Source organism: Gallus gallus, chromosome 13 (assembly GCF_016699485.2).
Source record: "Gallus gallus isolate bGalGal1 chromosome 13, bGalGal1.mat.broiler.GRCg7b, whole genome shotgun sequence".
Lineage (NCBI taxonomy): Eukaryota > Metazoa > Chordata > Aves > Galliformes > Phasianidae > Gallus > Gallus gallus.
This window is the reverse complement of record NC_052544.1, coordinates 4,320,312-4,339,252: the sequence shown is the minus strand read 5'-3', so window position 1 is coordinate 4,339,252 and position 18,941 is coordinate 4,320,312. Positions and strand designations below refer to the sequence as shown.

General features: G+C 44.2%; 1 protein-coding gene and 1 non-coding gene across 2 annotated transcripts; both read right to left on the bottom strand.

Annotated features, from left to right (window-relative positions):
• Positions 1 to 1,797: 1,797 nt before the first annotated feature.
• PANK3 (pantothenate kinase 3) lies at positions 1,798 to 16,184 on the bottom strand. The gene is made up of 7 exons (XM_414502.7): positions 16,124 to 16,184; positions 13,628 to 13,980; positions 11,941 to 12,194; positions 11,248 to 11,424; positions 10,790 to 10,913; positions 8,951 to 9,076; positions 1,798 to 8,065 (listed from the first exon to the last, which is right to left on the bottom strand). The coding sequence occupies exons 1-7, from the start codon at positions 16,149 to 16,151 to the stop codon at positions 8,015 to 8,017; spliced, it is 1,113 nt and encodes a 370-aa protein (XP_414502.4). The 5' UTR covers positions 16,152 to 16,184; the 3' UTR covers positions 1,798 to 8,014.
• Positions 9,353 to 9,430, bottom strand: MIR103A1 (microRNA 103a-1). The gene has a single exon (NR_031460.1). It is a non-coding gene; the product is annotated as a microRNA 103a-1 (primary transcript).
• Positions 16,185 to 18,941: the final 2,757 nt, after the last annotated feature.

Below are 18,941 nucleotides of genomic sequence, written 5' to 3'. Positions count from 1 at the left end.
ATAAGCTGTATTAGGGCAGAGAAGTGATACATAAGTGTCCTTTGGAATTATGTAAAGAAAAACCACAGCTAAAAGTTTCTCAGTCACCACTGCTCAAGCCAGAACCTAAGGGGTAGAGAGTGTGAAGTGTAGCACATGGCACACAGAGGCATCTGCCCCACACTTCACTGAGGTGCTTATCAACTCAAACACGTTAATGGGAGTGTCAGCGCTCTCGGTGCACTGTGTCCTTTCTGTGTGGCAGTTTTACATCCTTAGCAGGAAAGGCACCTTTAGGAACTGTAGAGCTTTACTGGTTGAAAGAGGGATTTTTACCTACAGAAAGTTCATACTGCTTCTTCTGCAACAGCTCACGACTTTGCTATAACAGACACTCTCACCAGTCACCTCCTGGACAGCTTCTGGGGCCCACCAGCCAGTCACTGCAGCTTCCTGACAGCAATTGCTCTTGAGACCCTCTAAAGCTAAAACAGAGCCACTGCTGCCGGACAAACTCTCAACCACACACTCCGAGGCTGCATAAATGCTGTCCCCCAGCTGTGCCTGCAGACAGTGCAGCAGTGGCTATGCAGCAGCCCTGCAGCCGTACCTGCCTGAGCAGCCCTGCTGGCTGCACGCTGCCTGCTCCCTCTGCTGGATCCCGGCTGCGAACTGGGGACGCCCCCCACTGCTGTGCACAAGGCAACTGCTAGCAGATGCTTCATACTGTAGCATGGAATACTTGGCAAAGACCTGTTGACGGATAGAAACACCTTTAGAGCATGGTACTTTCACTCCAAGACCAAGTTGAACTTCAACTTTAATCTACACTTCTAAAAAGACAAACATTGAAAGGATTCTTAAATAAGAGGTTGGTGTTTCTGAGTCCAAGAAAAAATCCCATACAGCTGGCTGAATAAGAGGAAGTCACTTTTTCCATAGAAACAAATTATTTATCTCACCAGTAGATAAGATGGCAATAATGCAGCTGACCTGGAAGCCTGCCCTGAGCTCACGATGGGCTGCACCAGGACGTGGCTCAGGACCCAGCTAAATGCAAACTGGCTTCTACAAAAACCTAAGGTACTGCACTCAAAGAAGCACATCACATTTCTGCATTAAAAACAACGCACTGCAGGCTAATCAACACACCACAAACTTGTAGAAGAATCTGTATTTCTTACAAGCTTCTGTCTGCATGGCTTTGGTGCTGAGTTCTTCAGGGCCAGACGCCACGGAGACAGGACACAGAGTGCCATTTTCAGTGTTTCATCTTTGGCAATTTAAAACTAAGACTCGTAGCCTGGAGAGCCAAAAACTTTGTAAAAAGAACCCTGAAGCACAATCCCTGACCCACCATCACAACATGAATTACTAACGTGCTTTGTGGCACAAATGCCAGTCCTGAAAACTTCTTGCCTGTTCCAGACAATGTAATTTGGCTTTATTAAAACATAAGGAAAGGAAAACTTCAGGAGAGGATAAATGACAGTTTATAAAGACACAGCGTATTTTATTCAACAGGAAAATATCATTCTGAGTCATTTGAGTACATGTAATAGTACGTGCTCCCAAGTTCATTTGGAAGGCAAGCACAGAATTATTTAGGGCATGAAATGTTTTTAAAAATAAACTGAATTTTAGAAATATAAAAGCTTTTATTAGAGCAGAGGAAGCAAAGAGCAGGAAAACCACGCCAGTCCCTTTCCTTGCCATGAAGTGTTAGGTAATAACCTCGGTATCAACCATCTCAGCAACTCCGGGTGCTAAAGAAGGAAAAAACCCACCCAGAACCCCCCCAAGGACCAACAAACAACAAACAATTTCAAGTTATTTATTAGGAAAAGACAAAGTACTGTTTCAACATTCATACAGAATGAATGCTAATAAAACCAGGAAAATGAACTGTAAAAAGGAGGCCCATCACAGAGGAGTTGGCTGACAACGAAGTAAATGAAATGCAAACTTCATTCATGCAAACAAGCAGTAAAGAGTTATTTACAGTTTTGATGGGATGGTTTACAGCCTTGGCCATGTTTAGGGCCCAATGAAATTATTCAGTGACATAATAAAGGGTCTAATCTGTACATTCAATAATGATAATCTATAAAAAGAAATAATTTAAACAATTTACAAGAGCTGCATTACAGATGGCATAAAGGTATCATTTACAAGAGCTATATTAACAGGTGACACAAAGGTATTAATCAGTAATTTATGAATAAAAATTTGTAGCACGTTTTTCTATCGCATCTTCAGTGTCAGAACAGTAAACAAGAAAGTGGAGACAGAACATGAGTGCAACGTCATAGAATAAGGCAACTTAACCAAATGGCTCTTGAGAGAACTCCCATCCTACAGGGGATTTGCACTTTACAAATCTGCCTGCTCATTTTGCTAAGCATCTACAACAAACACCTGAAGACAGCAATTGGTCATTAGCAGGCCTGCGTATGACAGGACAGTCAATGGAAAAATCAAATACTCAAGTGTTAAAATGCCAAAACTCATCAGAAATGTAAAAAAGCACAGATTATCAAAAGCCCTCTATATCCTATAACATCAAAACACTAATCTCCATGTTCTAGATGCTGTTCATTTATTATTTCTCAAAATACTAGTTCCCTAGTCTTATCATTATTGTTTGTACTGCACAGCCCGGAACTAACACACCTCCTCCAAAGCCTGTATTTACAATGCTCTCAAAGTGATGCTAGAGGAATGGTGAACCACTAGTAATCGATAGCACGGAGTAGCAACTGATACACCATATTCCAGTTCATTTTACGGACGAGACTAATCAACACATTTCATTTGAAATGGTATTTCTGCATTTCTTCAAAAGCTTTCCCAAATGCTAAAAAGGAATGTCTGATTTCCTTGATGTTTCAGCAGAAAACAAACGCTGATCCTGTTCTAGTTGGTGCTATCTGCTTATACCAGGTACAATGACAAAACAAGCCTGAAGGTAACGCTGAAATCCTGCAATGACAATGATCCGTACCGGAACGCACAACTGGAATGTCAGGAGCCTTGCAGAAAGCAGCACGAGATGCTAAACCCTGTCTGTTTTAAGTCTCTCAGAAGGACCAGGCTATACATACTTTATTTACAATTGCTATTTAGAATTCGTCTCTTTCAACAAATGGTGTAGCACCAGCAGGAATACGCAAAGTAGCATGACTGTGTTCCCCAGGCAGGAGGCACTGAGGCCAAATCCTGCTCACTCATCTCAAACAGCCCCAACTTAAGAGAATTATCTACTTCAGTAACTGAAGAGAGCAGGACTTGGCACTCAGTTATGCAGACCTATACTGCTCCAACATATTCCATTAGCACACAAATAATTACAATTATATTACAGCATCTTTCGAGATGTTTTCACGAAGCGTGAAATACATTCTTACAAATGTTTACTATATCTTGTATGTGTGAAGTAAACAAAAGTAACTAAACAGGCTTTTTTGCGGACTTTAATACAAGGAATCAATAATATTCTATCTCAGATGGCAGAATACTGGCAATATACTTTGGAATATATTAATAAAACTCAAAGAATGGAAGTGGACAATTATCCCTCCATACTGTGCAACAAGGTGGGTTTTATTTCTTGTCTCCCATGGTCACGTCTGAGGACTTAAAATAATGTGTCCATTTTATCTACAATGATCTGAACTATTCTCCCTCTCACTGTGTTAAGTGTTGAATACTAAAACCAATGTAACCAACCAACATGTCTTGGTCAAACACTTCCAGTCTGACCCACAGTATTTCTGGTTAGTTTTTAACCTAAGAACAGCTCTATTAAGTACTCAGTGTCTTTTAAGCCTATATATTAATAACTAGAAAAAGGATGTAGAAATCCCTGGCACTAGGAAAACACCGACAAGGGAAAGAACTAACCTCGGGATATGTGCAAATGGACTTAGAATAAAGAGCTGACCAGTTGAATAGAACTACAGTGATCCTGAGCTCTGCTCTGAACTCAAGCAAACTGCTGCCTCAGAATTACAGCCAACCAGTTTTCAGACTGTGAACAGTGAAAGTGATGTTTAAACTGTGGTTTCAGTGAATGTAGGCATTAGTGTAAGTTACAGACTGAATGTGTAAGATACTATCTAGTCTTTAGTAAGCACAGATTTACTCCAGAAAAAAAAAGATACTGATTAGTTTCAGACATTAGAACCTCACTGTTATTCTGAAGCATTTAAGAATGAGAAGCTACTGCGACTTACTTGAAAGAAGAAATTTCCTGAAGACCTATACTGGATAGAGACAAAGCATTAGTAATTAATCCTTAAAGGCAATATAATCACCTTGCAAATATACTACCAACTCAAATGCAAGCAGACATCTCACAGTACTACTGAAGGAACATTTATTCCACCATGAGAAGCCAGAATGGAACTCTTGTTCTTAATGTGCAGGCTGAGACTAAGTGTGGCATAAAAGGAATGAGATCCTGCTGTCCCAACTCTGAAACACAAAAGGCAGTATTCTATGATGTGTTGGTATAATCACACAGATGCTTGCTCACCTAGGGAAAGACAGGCAAAGATCTTCATTAGGTACAGCAGACACCCAAATACTCTTTAAAATCTGGACCAAACTAGACTAACTGTACCAATGTTGCTTCTCATTAAACTGTTAACTTTGAGGCTTTATTAAAAAAATAAATTGAAATAGCACTTACACTTAAACCTCTGCTAAGATATCTTCACTCAAGATTACTAAATATTCAAAGTGGACTGTAGAAAAAGTTCTCTTTTTGTTCCAACTGCTGTTACCCTTTGTAGAACTGGAATGGTGAAGGAGGTTAAGTTTAACAGCCATACCAACCTGGGATAGTTTCATATTAAAAACTTCTTTGGCCAGAAAAAAAAAATATATATATATATCTAATATCTTTTCTCATCTGGATAAAAACCAGTACAATTTTTAGGGAGATACAGATAGAATAAAACTGTGCGTTGAATGGTTAAAAAGATTGAGCTAGAGAGAGACAGAAGTGCAAAGGCACTACCCCGAGGTAAGGGCTATGGAGATGGGCAGCCCAAAAGCTGACACAGTTTTCCTGGCATCTCTAGCTACACTGGATTGAAGGGATCATCTCCATGGCTGATAAAATTATCTGATAAGCAACACTGGTCAAGAAATCACATGGATGAAGTAGTACCATCAAAATTGGCATTATATGAACAACTTAAAAGGCACTTGCATGGCTGATTGAGTTGAAAGCAATTACACATTCAAAATGAGTTTTATGTTTTGCTTTAGAAGTATCAGACAGCCTTCCTTTAAAGCAGTTCTACTTGAGAAAAGTAGCCCTGAGAAAACCCCAGACGTCCTCTACTGTTGTACTCTGAATCAATTCGCTCTAAAGCAGCTTGAACCGTAAGCTTTGAGGAATGGAAATAGCAAGCATGAAAGTAAACAGCAAAGACTGGTGAAAAGCAAGTTACTTCAGCTATCTGTATAAAAGACAAGCCTTTTCAGCCAATTTAGAAGAGAATTTCGGTAAGACGACTTTAAGGCTCATCTTGCAACTATTTGTGAAGCCCAGCATTACTGGTGGTGGTAGAGCCAACCTTTGGAGACTCCAGTAACAAGTTCTAAGTTGAGAGAAAATGAGACAAATCAAAAGATGTGGCTTAAATACTGCACCCCTGGGCTTCACAGCCAGGCTTGAAAACTTGAAGGAATGCAGTAACAATTGTGCTGATAAAACAAGCAAAAGGAAGCAACTGTTTTTTTGCCTGCTCAAGGAAAGAAAGCAGAGGTAGAGCATGCCTTTCCATTCTCACAGTAGTTTCTATAGAGTACTGCTACTCAATAATTACTCCATTAATTTATTCCGTAATTGCCCAATTAACCTTAAAAATGTATTTTAGGCCATATCAGTTTCAGATGGTTTAAATTAACCATGGTCACAGTCATTAAGTAACCATCTCCTTCCTACATGTGCTTCTTGTTAAACATAATAGATACTTCCAATTACTGCTTCAGTAACGGCATGAGAAGTGAAGCAGCAATAAATAGTTTAGAGGAACTGCTTTTAATCGAGCTGTAGCGTGCCTTAAAATACTTTGCTTTGCAAGGAAAATAAATTGCCAGGAGGCTGTCAAAACATTCAGATTTTTTTTTTCTTTTTTTTTTTTTCTTTTTTACAAAGTTTTGCAGCCAAATTGAGGTCACTTTCTATGCTCAATCAGAACTTACACGTAACAGTGCATAGCATTTATAAGACACTACAGAAGCCATATTCACCCATTTGCTGAAGTGCTCTGAAGAGCATTAGATTGGTTGAACTGTGAATATCCTTTTTTTTAAGGTCTAGCTTGAAATATCACAGCAAGTGCAATGGAAACGTGATACGAGCAGTAGAAAAGCAGCAGATGAGCTGCAGCTGAGATTGGCATTGGGCTGAACAAAGCGGCCACTCTATGTTACTGCACTCTTAAAGGAAGACAGTTTGTTTCCTTTTTAAAAGCAACACAAAAAGAACAGCAGCAAAACCCCTCGCAGCGTTATGACGGGGCTCTGAAGTTAAATGCAGGACAACTGAAAACTGCACACTGAGCTGTCAGACATACCGGGTGGGTGTCTGTGAACACAATGCAGCCATGCTGTGGAATACTTGAGCAATCACCAGTTTTAAAAACACATTAAAACCCAACACAAAACGTGTTCTACTTCGGTTGCTCCTCATGCACTTAAAGGAAATAACATTAAAATCATATCATAAATTTGAGTATTTTTTTAGTCCACAAAGGTTCAAATAGCTAATGACTGTATAATCTCCTTTCAAGTCTAAGATCTCATGCCCTGCTTCAGGACTATGCTTATTACAATAACAACGACTGTAAATTCAAAAAGTACACAGGAAAAATATTGAAAGATCAGTTCCAGAGTATGGAGTTTATCCCAAGGCCACAGTTTGATGAACGGTTCCATACTGTGAGTGCACCACATATTGTACTTCCAGTACTGCAATACAACCTCTGATGCTGTCCTCAACTTGCAAAGCACAAACTCTCAAATCCAAAAGCAACCACGCAATCTTCCGTGTTGAACGTCTAATTAGAGTCTGATTAACTCACAAAATTACAGAGAAATCAGATTTTCAATACAGTAGGATGGCAGAGAAAACTCCCAAATCTCCATATAGATGAGCCAAAGCATCAGAATTGTAATGTTCCGTTTTCAGTCTACTTTATGAGGGCTTAACTCTCCCAGGCTCTGCGGTGCCTATACAGCCTGTGATGTACGATGTCAGAATGTATGAGGCACCGAGAAAAGCCCCCAGAACAGATGGCATTGTTTTTGGAAGTCACATCCTGGAGGGGAAATCAAATAAATCAAATAAATAAACCTTCAAATCAGCGAGGAGGGCAGGAATGTATATTCACAAAACCTTTCGAATAGCACCTGCTTCCTCTGCTGCTTTGGCTGATTTTCTGGTTTTACTCTTCCCACTGAAAAACAGAGCATTAATAATACTTCCATTACACATAAAAACAGCGTAATTACTGTTGTCACTGTGGGAAAAAATTGCCTACGGTCTCCTCATTGTTGATACTACCATACTGTTTTTAAGGTTGTGTACTCAAGGGAAATTGTGCTCATGCTGAAGTATAACCAATAAAAATCATTTTTCGTTCAATGATATAGAGAACAAATAGGCTTAAAGCCTCAGGAGGAAACTGGCAATGTTTTAGTACAGAGCACTTGGAGGGTTGGCATTCCTTCCTCCAGAAGTTTGTTTTCCGAGGACGTATTGCATACTGGAAGTTCAATACTGGCTACATGAAATAATGAACACAAATGATATCCCCAAATATTTCACTTTTGAATGCCCAACAGAGTAAAAAACTGTTTCCTTATAATGGCAATATTCAGTAGCTCATCACTTTTTCAATTTAAAAAGTTACAGAAAATCTGTTATTGCCTTTTCCCCTCCCCAGATTTAGTTCCCATTGCCAAAAATAAGTGTCATCCAGGTGGAAAATAGTTCAGTGTAGTGACCTCTTGTATCTCAACTGAAATTAGGCAGCCCAAGAAGAGCACCAACAGCTCCAAAGTAGCCCTGTTCAAAACAAACACAAATTTCAGGGTCAATCACGACATCATCCACTTTCATTCACGTACTTCAATGACAACAAAGCACCTGGTGGGCCAATGCTACAGAAAGAACAACATCCACTTAGCATATTATCTATCACATTTCTTTTTAGAGCTTTATGAAGCAACTATTTTACCTTTATTATTGAGCTATTACTGCAGACACTGGCACAAAGTCCGACCACTGTCAGTCTCACAATATGCTACAAATGAAAGTGTTGTGAGAACTGACCCAAAGAGGTGGAAATCTAATTGTGGCATATGTATAGAGCAGCGAATTGAGGACAAAGATTGCCACCACTCGCCAAGAAGCTGTATGTCCCAGCTGTGAGACCTGTGACTAATGCCAATTGCCTGCACGTTAACCAACACAGTTCACATCTTTCAGCATTACATGCTGATCTACCTGCAGTAGCTACTGTAAAGCAGGTGAGTCAAAGAGCACAATCACTAGAAGAAAAGCATAACAAATATCTGTGGTAGTATGAAAGCAGTCTTGATAGAAAACAATCAGGACTTTCAGGACTGCTCAAGTTTAATTGAGAACAAACTATTACAAACACAAACAAACAAGTAAAGGCTGTTGAACCCTAGTGCAAATCTTTACATTTCTTGTACCTCCCCAAAGAAACGTGCAGCATGAACAAAGATGGCCCACACAGACTGAAGCACTTCCTTCCCTGGCTCAAAGAGCTGTTCCCATAGAATCAATGCAGTCTGAGAAATCCTGTCTGATTTTCAACATTCACTCAAATGTCTCAGGATATCGCACGTAACCGTGCAGCTGCTTAATGCGTGCACTTCTGATTAGTGGAAAAACAATACATCACATCAATGTACTACAGCATACCTCATGTTCTAGGAACAAGGCCTTCAGCTGGCCTTTCGACCAGTAATCCAGTGCATACGCGAGAAGCTTCATTGACAAAGTATTCACACGTAAAAAATTGCCAACAAACACAACTCTATTTATTTTCTAAAAAGAACAGAAAAAACAGCAAAGGATTAAGTCTTTCCACTGCTCAACACAGCAGCTATGAAACAACACTATATCAAGCAAGAAACCTGTCCCACAATTAAAACACCTGTGGAAAAAGAACAGTCCAACATTCAGGAATTAAAGCTCTTAAAACTTACAGAGTAGCACCTGTGTTTCAAATTATGTGAGCATTCTCTGTAACTAAGCCAAAGAACCAGCCAGGCCATTAGTGAAACTAAATGACAAAAATACTTGGGTTTGGTAGAGAAGACTCAGTGCCTTCATAGCCCTGTACAATGCTGCTTGATCCATATGCAACAAGGCAGCACTGTAAAGAAGCCGAAGGCAGCAAGACAGATGTTCTTTTCATCTTCAGACCACAATATACGTCAGTGTAAGATGAGGCTAAGACTTACACACATACTGCAAATGAGCTGTGAATTTTAATCAAATTAAATGTAAAGATGTAAAAAACACGTGCTTTTCCCCATTCACTGAAATACATCTGACATCAAGTGGCAGCAACATTAAACACTGATTTCATGATACGAGGGCGAGAAGCAAGGAAAACTTAATTGCATTGAGGGTGTTAAATGAACACTTGTATCCGGGCTGTGACAAAAACCAGTATGGCACCTCCACATACAGTCAGAAGACTAACATGCTACCATTTTTTACTGTTCTGATTAGTTCACAGTGAAGACAAGAACATGCTGTTAAGGTAAACTGATCAGACTTAATTCTGTTTAGAGCTGAAATCTGAATTAAATCAATTTTCATCTTTATATATAGTTAGCTCAAGATATTAGTTTGTTGACCTATGTCAACCAAATCTCCTACGTAAAATGATGAGAGCAGCTAAGAAGGCTGTTGAGATTGCTAAGACTATCACCCCACAGATTTTAAGCAGAGCTCTAAATACAGCTGGTCTCAGACTTACCTAAGAAGGCTGTTACTAAACCTTGCCTCATTTAAAGTTTGTTGATAATTAGTGAGGAAATCTCTGGTGTTTAGACACTCTAAATATATTCTATGTTTAAATTCAGTATTCTTTCACAGGTCTGTGCTAGTTGTATTAAATTGAGCTTTGAGAAATTGAAGATGGCAAGAAACCATCTCTGTACCAAGCACTAAGACGACAAGTGTCAAAACAATTCCAAGTCTCACATTAGTAAAAATTAAAAACAATGTTTAACAAAAAGTAAGGTGTTCCATGAGCTTTTATCAGAGAATAATTTCAGCTTGAAGGAACTGCTCGAAGTCATCAGCTACTACCCACCACTGAAAGCAGGTCTAACTCCAAGCTGCTCAAGGTAGTGTCTTCAAGTCCACGTTTCAGTGCTAACACCGATCAGATTTCCCTTTGATGCAAACTGTGGCCACTTCCTGCCATTCTCCTGCTGGGCAGGACTGTAATTTGCTCTTTCCTGCAACCCTCTCTAGATAGTGAGGGTCACTATAGCCTCTTTTCAGGCTTGCTCCAGACTCCTCAGTGCATGCTCCAGGGCTTAAAGACTCATGTAAGCCTTCTACTGAGACTGCCAAAATATTACGAACCAATTCTGAGTTCTTTACTACACAAATTTCTTTGTTTCACTTAAGAACATATGTAAAGGTTTGAAATGATGCATCATTTTGGCAGTCATTTAATCTGAAATCAAATAATAGAACTATAATAAAAAAAATAAAAAATCTTCATTGGAAGTTTACCTCATTTACTGCACACATCCGGGCAATGGACCCAATGTTATTGGTGATGGTGACCAATATGGCTCTGGCAAGATCTTCTTTACTAACAGTCTCTCTCTTCTCTTTGTAGATCATATTCCCAAAACTAGAACAAGAAAAAATCCCAGTAAGTACGAAGTGATCTGTGTCCATGTGAAGTAACTTCAGAACATAGTTTTTATGCTACAATAGAACTCATGCCTCATGTTTGTTTATAAGGAGCTGTCTTTCAAGTCCTTATTATATACAGTAATTTGTAACGCTGCAACTGACACTACAGAATGTAATTTAGAGCAAATGTAACTTGATCACAGTCGGTTTTGCAAAAATAAGTTTTCTTTATATTTGCCCTACATTTGAAACTGTATCACTTCAGTCTTACAAGAAGAGAGGGAGAAGTTAAAACCCAAAAACATAACAATCAAGGAACTGTTCCTTACCTGGATGCTACAGCCCATCCTGGCAAGCCAAATCTTTCATAGTCTCCCCCATAAATATCTCGAACCAGCTTGTCAGCATGCGTGCTGTCTCCTTTGGATGCCATTTCCAAAGCTTCTTCAAAACTTTCACAGCCTGTCAACAAACTGCATAAACCAAGAAAGGTTCCTCCACCTAGACTAATAAAGAAAAACAGCTGCTTTTAAATACTATTTTATCATCAGAGACTATGTCTGACAAACAAAGCAAAGCCCTTGAAGCAAGACATCAAGTTGCCTCCCTTTCTGTTCAAGGTTCACTACATTAACAGTTATTACTCAGCAATTACGTAAGAAATTTACAAGAAGCTAACTGCACAAGAAGAGCTAACAAATAGGCATAAACTATCAAAACATCTGCTGGAAGATTCAGAGAAGGAAATATCCTGAAAAGCCATCAGGCCACTGACTGACCCCCGACTGTTTCCAGTAGAACACACATGAACACATTTATTCTTCTGTGGAGCAAGAGAAGAGGATTCAAAACTTAAGATATAAACTATAAAACTCACCATGGAGCAGTTCTAGCAGCTACCAATAAATAAGATATGGGCTACATCTCCTCAGTAACAGAAATATGGATAAGGGCTGCAACGAACGCAGCTGTAAATTGAAGGTTCCATAGGGTAATCACCCCAACGTGGGAATTTAAGTTACCTTGTTCCAGTTACTCTCTTATAGTTGTCTTTGGAATGGACTGATAAAATACTGACTCCTGACCCAATGTTAACAACCAGCAATGGATACGGGTCATCCAGGTTAAAAGGCATCTTCTGGCATCGCTCAGGTTCTGAGGCATTTTCAAAGTAATAGCACTCCGCCTGGCCGTTGAAGCTGACAGAGTCTATGTACAGCAAGCCTTTGACAAGGCAGTCAAGCTCATCCAGTTTGTGCAGCTGGAGGTTTCCAATCTGTGTTTAAAAAAAAGACAATGTCAATCTGTTCAAACATTACTCAAATATGCCACAATTCATGAATATATTTGGACTGCCTAACGTCCAGAAGCTGTCTCAGATGGTTAATTCAGAAACTTCCAGTCCACTACAATGCCAGCGAAGAACTCAAAAAGTAAACTCTGAGCATCTCCATCAACAAATTAGTCTATAAATGTAGGTCTCAGACTCATATTAAAGACAGGCAGTATAAACACCTGCTTTAGTCAGACTTTTGAATTACTAACTAACTTTTGAGATACTCAGACATTCATCCACTGAGAAAATCATAGCATTTTCCACCAACCTAAAAAAAAAAACCCAACAACAAAAACCCACACGGCAACAAACACCCTGTAGGCCCCACCAAGTGTCACACTGCTTAAACTCACACATCTGCACATCTCCCCAGTGCTTGTGGGTTCACTGTCACCTCAGAAGGGAAAGAGTCATTCTAAAGCATCAGCAGATAAAAGCTTAAGATAAACACCTAAATAGCATCCCACCATTAGCACATCTTTATTAGCACACCAAGGATTATTAAAAAAACAAACAAAACAACACAGGTGAGAAATTCTGTAGGATATTGAGGTGTATCTCTGATGGCATGAGCTCACTTTCTGACAGCAGCCTGGGTGCAGATCATGGAGCTACACAACCATCTGGGTCACACGCCACTGACCAACACCAGAACCAGATGACAACACTGTCAGCCCCCCTCTCTTCCCAAAGCTCAATTCAGCTTTTCTAGCCCTAGCACAGCTACTTGTGAAGCTTCACCCTTGAGCAGACCAGGGACTGCTCCAACAAAATACTTCTGTGGGGTTTTAGATAACGAAGCAGTTTTGCTCCACTACAAGAGATCCGGAGCCACTCTGAAATCAGGACGTGTTGTACCAGCAATGAGACCCTCACCTACAAACAGCTGCCTTCAGACAGGAACTGCATTTAAACAAGTAACACATTGTGATTATCAAGAGAAGAGCCAAAACACATCAAGAAAATCCCAAACCCCTCTGCTGCTGAAAAAGATTGCCTCAGAGATACTCACTTCGTCACATATCTACAAAAACCACACTGGACTAAATTCATCAAAACACACCCATTAACACCAAATCCCTACCATCAAACTGCGTAGGAAAGGAAACCCAAACCTCAGTGGTTTAAGCATTATCCCATCAGAAAAAAAACCACCACGGATTGGAAAAAGGCTGTTCTCCAAAAAGGTACCAAAAAGGCACCCATACCTTTATGTCAGAAAGCGTATTTCTAAACGACCACACAAGTGACCGAAAAAGAAGCTAACAGTGAAGAATCTCCGAGCACTCCCTCTACCTTTCCAAATCCTGCCTGTTCCAGCCTGCCACCAGCAAGGCCTTGTGCAGCAGCACGAGGGAAAGGCAGCTACCTACTGTGCGAAAGTCTTCCTCAAACTTGTAAGCGCCGCCTCCCGTGGCACAGAGCACCGTATGCAGCGTCGAGAAGTTTTTATCCCTTCCCATTTGGATGAAAGTAGGCAGATCATGAGTTGGAAATCGAATAAAGTGCAAGTTTCCTCTGCGACCGAAAATCGTTAAGTCTTTCAGCTCCAGGTGGACATCCCGAATGCCCGTGGATCCATAGGCTACGTTGGAAGTCAGATACTTGCGGATGCTCTTCAAGCTTTCGACTTCCTCCTGCTCCTCCTCTGCAGTGATATCGATAGGCTCGAAATAGGCCAGTTTCACCAAGGTTCCCCCAATGTCCATTCCAAACCATGGAAAAGCTGCGGAGATAACGGACAGACCAGCTTTGTGAGTGAAAGAACAAACCAGCACTGCACTTCTTAACAAGGAAGACATGAACAACAACTCCTACAGGCACAGAGGATCAGTACTCCTCTGAGCAAAGGTACAACAGAACAACAAGGAACTCTATTTGCACATTCAAATGCTGCCCCGTGCCCAGTAAACTCCCCAAACCACACCACATCCTCCATGCTTGTTCAAACAAGAGATTCAGCTATTTTTTTCTTTTCTGATAACGAGGGATGAACATAACCTTCACTCCTAAAGTTGTCGTTATGACACATTTTTGCATAAAATCTGCAGTGCACACTGGTGAGAAACCAGGTTACATACTGTAGCTGACGGCAGTGGCAGGACACAGTCATCCCCTAAGTTACTTTCTCCTGCTCACACAACACGCTCCTCCAGCTGACAGGAAAGCATTAATTGGCAGATATATTAAAAACTGGCATAATTAAGATGCTCGATTTATGAAGAGAGCTGTTCACAGATCCCACTGAAGTCACAAACAGCAAGTCACAATTGTAAGTGTAAAAACATTGCTTTGTATAATATAAGCGACAGAAAAAGGTTTATTAAGAATTACAAGCAAGATATCTAGGTTCCATTCCCTCTTCTGTACTCGGTAGGAAAGGAGAACTTCTGCAATAGGACAATGCTCATAAAACCATGACATTGGGCCACTTCCGTGGGACGTTTTCTCTCTAGAGAGACCTCAAGCAAAGGCAGCTCTGCAGGATGCTTTGCTCTTATATTTACATATCACCTGCACTCCAAGTAACCTTTGGAAGTTCCTCTTACAAGAACCAGCCGCTCTTCCTCATATGGACTTCCCTAGAAGAGCGATCATGAAAGTGCTCGTTGGAAAGGGCCTCTGAGGTCACCTCGACCAGCCTCACTCATGCTAACAGGAACGCTGCCTGGGCAACGTTAACTGAAGGCTCAACTACAGCTTTGTCTAGCCAACACTTTAAAAACTCTTAAGTTCTTCAAAAACACTCCAACGATGGAGAGTTCATAACCTCCTCTTCTCCTAATGTTACATCAGCTACTCAGTAGAAGTTCTTCCCAATCAGAACTTCTGCTGTCCTCCTTTGATATGCCTATCACTTCCCATCACCTTCAAAGGAAATTTAAATGGCCCTTTGCTATCCTCTTTCAAGAGAGCCCACCTCAGAAGCCAACTTCCACAAACTCAGCTACTTTCTGACAAGTTATCTTCACAACACCACAGCAGCACCAGCATTAGCCATGTGAAGACTTCTAAGGGAGGAGCACAGCACGGCGTCTGGGCGCTGAATCGACATCAGAAATGGAAATACAGTAGGTGCCTCCAACCTCCCCACCCCTACCCCAGGACAAACCCAGCACTGAGTCACTCTGCTCACACTCACTTTCCCAGCGCTGAACAGTGCGGGTGAAAGCAGAGATAGGCAGAGGCAATTTCTGAGCTCTGCTCCGCAGGCTCCTATCACCGTGCCTATGACCTCCTGCTCAGCCATGGTTAGCTGCTCTGCCCCACATCAGATCTGGCTCCGATCGCTTCCTCTAAGAGGAAAATACCGACTCAGCAGTTCTATTGAGAAGAGCCTCTGGCTGTCGTACAGCGTCTGCTTACAGACTATTTGGCCAAAAGGGTATCACGAGCGCAGCTCAGTCTTCGGGCTCATGTGAGCACAGACCCCAGGCTCCACCGCAGTGCTTCTGCAGGCCTGCTCCACCTCAGGCACCAGCCGTGCGACCGAGGATGAGCAGAGATCTGCACAGTGACTGAAGTTCACTGCCTAAGAAACGAATTGCAATCAGCTCTCCAAAAGCCCCCGAGCTTCAGATACGTTACAAGGACACGACGAGCCCAACAGCCCATCCTCGCCCTGCAACCCGCCGTGCTGCTCCTGCAGCACCGACCGCACATTTCCACCACGCCAACCCAGCACCGAAGTTCCCCCTCAGCGACCAGCCCGCATCTGCGCACACCCTACAGGCCGAGCAGCCCGCGTTCCTCCTTAGCGCGTGTCGGTGCTATTTAAAGGCCAGGTTTAAAGCCGCTATTAGAGGAAAACAAACAACCGCCCGACGCCACCTCCCCGCGGATGGCAGCCCCCGGCCCGCAGCCCTTACACGGCTTCTTGGCATCCTTGATCTTCATGGCGCGGCGGCACAGCTCCGCCGGCTGCGGGGCGGCGCGGTGTGGCGCGGGGGGGCCCAGCCCCTCTCCTGATGGGGCGGGGGCGGCGGAGCGGCGCGGCGGGGCCGGGCCTCGCTCTCCCGAGTCGGGCTCAGGAGCGGCGGCGGCGGCGGCCGAGCCGGGCCCCGCGCAGCTCCTCGCCCCGCACCGGCATCGGCTTCCGGGCGGCGGGCCCGGCCCCCCGAGGAGGCCGCAGCGGCGGCAGCGGCGGCGCGGCGCGGAGCCCTCCGGCACAAGATGGCGGCCGGGCCCGGGCAGCCGCCGCCGCGCCACACAATGGGGCCGAGCGGCGCCGCGCCTCCCGCCCCGCGCTGCCGCAACGCTCGGCCCGCCCCTCCCCGCCACGCCACGCCGCGCCACGCACGCCGGGAGCCGCGGCCCGCCCTCGGCTGCCGTCACCCCACGGCCGTGCAGCCAATCAGAGAGCGCCGCCGGCGCCTGCTGCGGGACAGGGCTTCGAACGGCGCGGCGCCGGCGGGGCGCTGTGTGCTGCCGGGCGGTGCACGCGGCGGGCGGGCCGTGCGCTGCGGGATGGCCGCGGAGACTGCTGGGAGCCGTGGGGTTCTGTCGGGTCTCGTTCCGAAAAGCGTCATAAAAACGTTCTTTATTTATTTATTTTCTTTCCTGCAAATAAAGTACAATTCTCCCGTCGGTACCGCCTCCGTTACCGGGTTCTCAGCTGTCTGAACCGGCACGGCTCGCTCCGAAGCCCCGTCAGGGGAAGCTCGGTGCGCTGACACAGCCGTGCTCACGCCTCCCTCCCACTTCTGCGTAACTCTGGAAACTCCGCTGTGCTGCTGCTGAGGAGGGGAAATTCTGCTGTGGTTTTCTGTTGCGATCTGCACCACGAGCGTTTAAAGGCGCGCTGTGCGTTCAGCCGCTGCCCGGCGGTGCGGCCGTGCCCTTTCAGAAGCGCGCTGTGACGGTGACGTCCGGCCTTTGCTTTGCAGCGTGCGCTGCGCTGCCCGCCGCCCCGCCGCCGTCTCTGCAGCGCTGGGCGAAGCGGAGCCGCCCGGAGCCGTTCCTGTGCGGAGCCGCCCGCTGTGCCGCCCCACCGACGCACGAAATACCCCGCCAGCCCCACGAAGGGCAAGAAATACATTGCATGTGTATGTATGAATGCACAGGCATTCGTAAGGGCCAGTTTGGTATGCTAAAATACTGCAGTGTCTGTGCGGAATGAAAGGGACCCCGAAGGTGGCGCTTCCATCCATGCTGTGAACCAGGCGTCCCTCGCGCCGTGCTTTAGCACTACACGTGTGCTGCTCCGGAGGTCTTTGCACCTTAAGCCGTATTTTGGCATCTCCCTCAGCACAGTGAGATACATTAACAACAGTTAAAAACATGGAAGCTCCATGAATTCACGGAGTGCTTTTCCCAGCACAAACCATGGCGGTTTAGGAGAGGAGAAATAGACCGGGGGATAATTAAGAAAGCTCGGACTCGTTTGTAGTTACTGCCAGTTGTGCATGCTGTTAGCACACGGGAAGTGAAAGCGTGATGCTATCTAGAATGCTTTGGAGTCCCAGCGTAAATCACCGCGTGCTGTTTGGCTCCTGTAGCTGGCTCTGCACGCAGTGGCTCAGGCAGGGCTGAGCTGTTTGCCTGTCATTAATGGCCATCCCAGTGGCAGGCCGTGGTTTCGGTCACTTGTCACTCCACGAGGTTTCAGCTTTGCCGAGTGCAGATTTCATGTGTTATCCGCCCTGTGGTAATGCTTTTGTATTTTCATGTTTCAGATCAAGCCGTTTCCAATGATGATGCTAAGGAAAAAGAGCCCTGCCCTGGTCTAGCATTTGCCAGTGTGATGAAATATGTACCTCAATTCTGTCTTTTTCTGCCTCTGGAGAGATTCCCGCACTGAGCTGGGCCTGGATCGGCAGGCTGCAGGTCTCGGTGCTGGAGACAAGGAGGTGCAGAGGGGTGGAGGAGCAGGGATGGGATCCCAGCAGCCTGGAGCCCCCTGCAGGGGGCTGAGGTGCAGCTGAGTGGGTCAGTGCTGCTGGCAGAACGTTAGCTGAAAGCCTGTGAAGACCACTGAAAAGGTAACGTCCTGTTGTCTGGGTTTGAGCTGTCCCTGAGCACAAAAGCCACCGTGGGGCTCATTTAACACTCTTTCTTCCTTTCCACCCGTCTCTGAGGTAGGACCTGCACTCTTCCTCCCCACAAAATATGTAGCACCTGTAAAGGATTATCCCTGTGGAAAAGGAGTGGCCATGGGGACAAGAGTCAGAGGCAGCAGGAGGGGGAGGCATCATCCACAGACTGCCCTGAGCATCACTTCACTCTGAAAGCAGAAAAGCCCAGAGAAGGGAAAAGGTCAAGAGCTCATGTCGGAACAAGATGCAAAGCTATGCAAATCTGACAGTAATTCATGTTCTTTCTGCCTGTGAAATTATGGGATCCCCCTCTGCGTAATGGTGTAAGTTCAAACTTCCTCATGCTACTACGTACTGCTTTTACAGCTTAGCTTCCTGCCTGAGGAGTTCCTTGCTGCCTGTAGGGCTCTCTGAGGGCTGAAGCTGGGTTTTCATGCACAGACAACAGGTAGCACGTGTGCTGCTGCTAGCTGGGAGTACAGCACTGCTGGGTAATAAATGCCCTGCACTGCCCTCCCCTGCCGAGAGGGATCTCGCACTGGGAAGTGAGCCGTGTGCTGCAAGGAGCCAGGTAACGAGCCCTGCAGTAAGAACAGCTTCACAGACTATTGCCATTCATGCTCAGCCTGGGCTCCAAGACTCATTTTGAAAC

Coding starts and splice junctions, on each gene's coding strand:
- PANK3 (XM_414502.7), bottom strand. CDS start 16,151: ATGAAGATCAAGGATGCCAAGAAGCCGT. Junction 13,981..16,123: donor CAAGGATGCCAAGAAGCCGT/GTAAGGGCTGCG, acceptor TTATCTCCGCAG/CTTTTCCATGGTTTGGAATG. Junction 8,066..8,950: donor CCTTGTTCCTAGAACATGAG/GTATGCTGTAGT, acceptor TGTTTTGAACAG/GGCTACTTTGGAGCTGTTGG.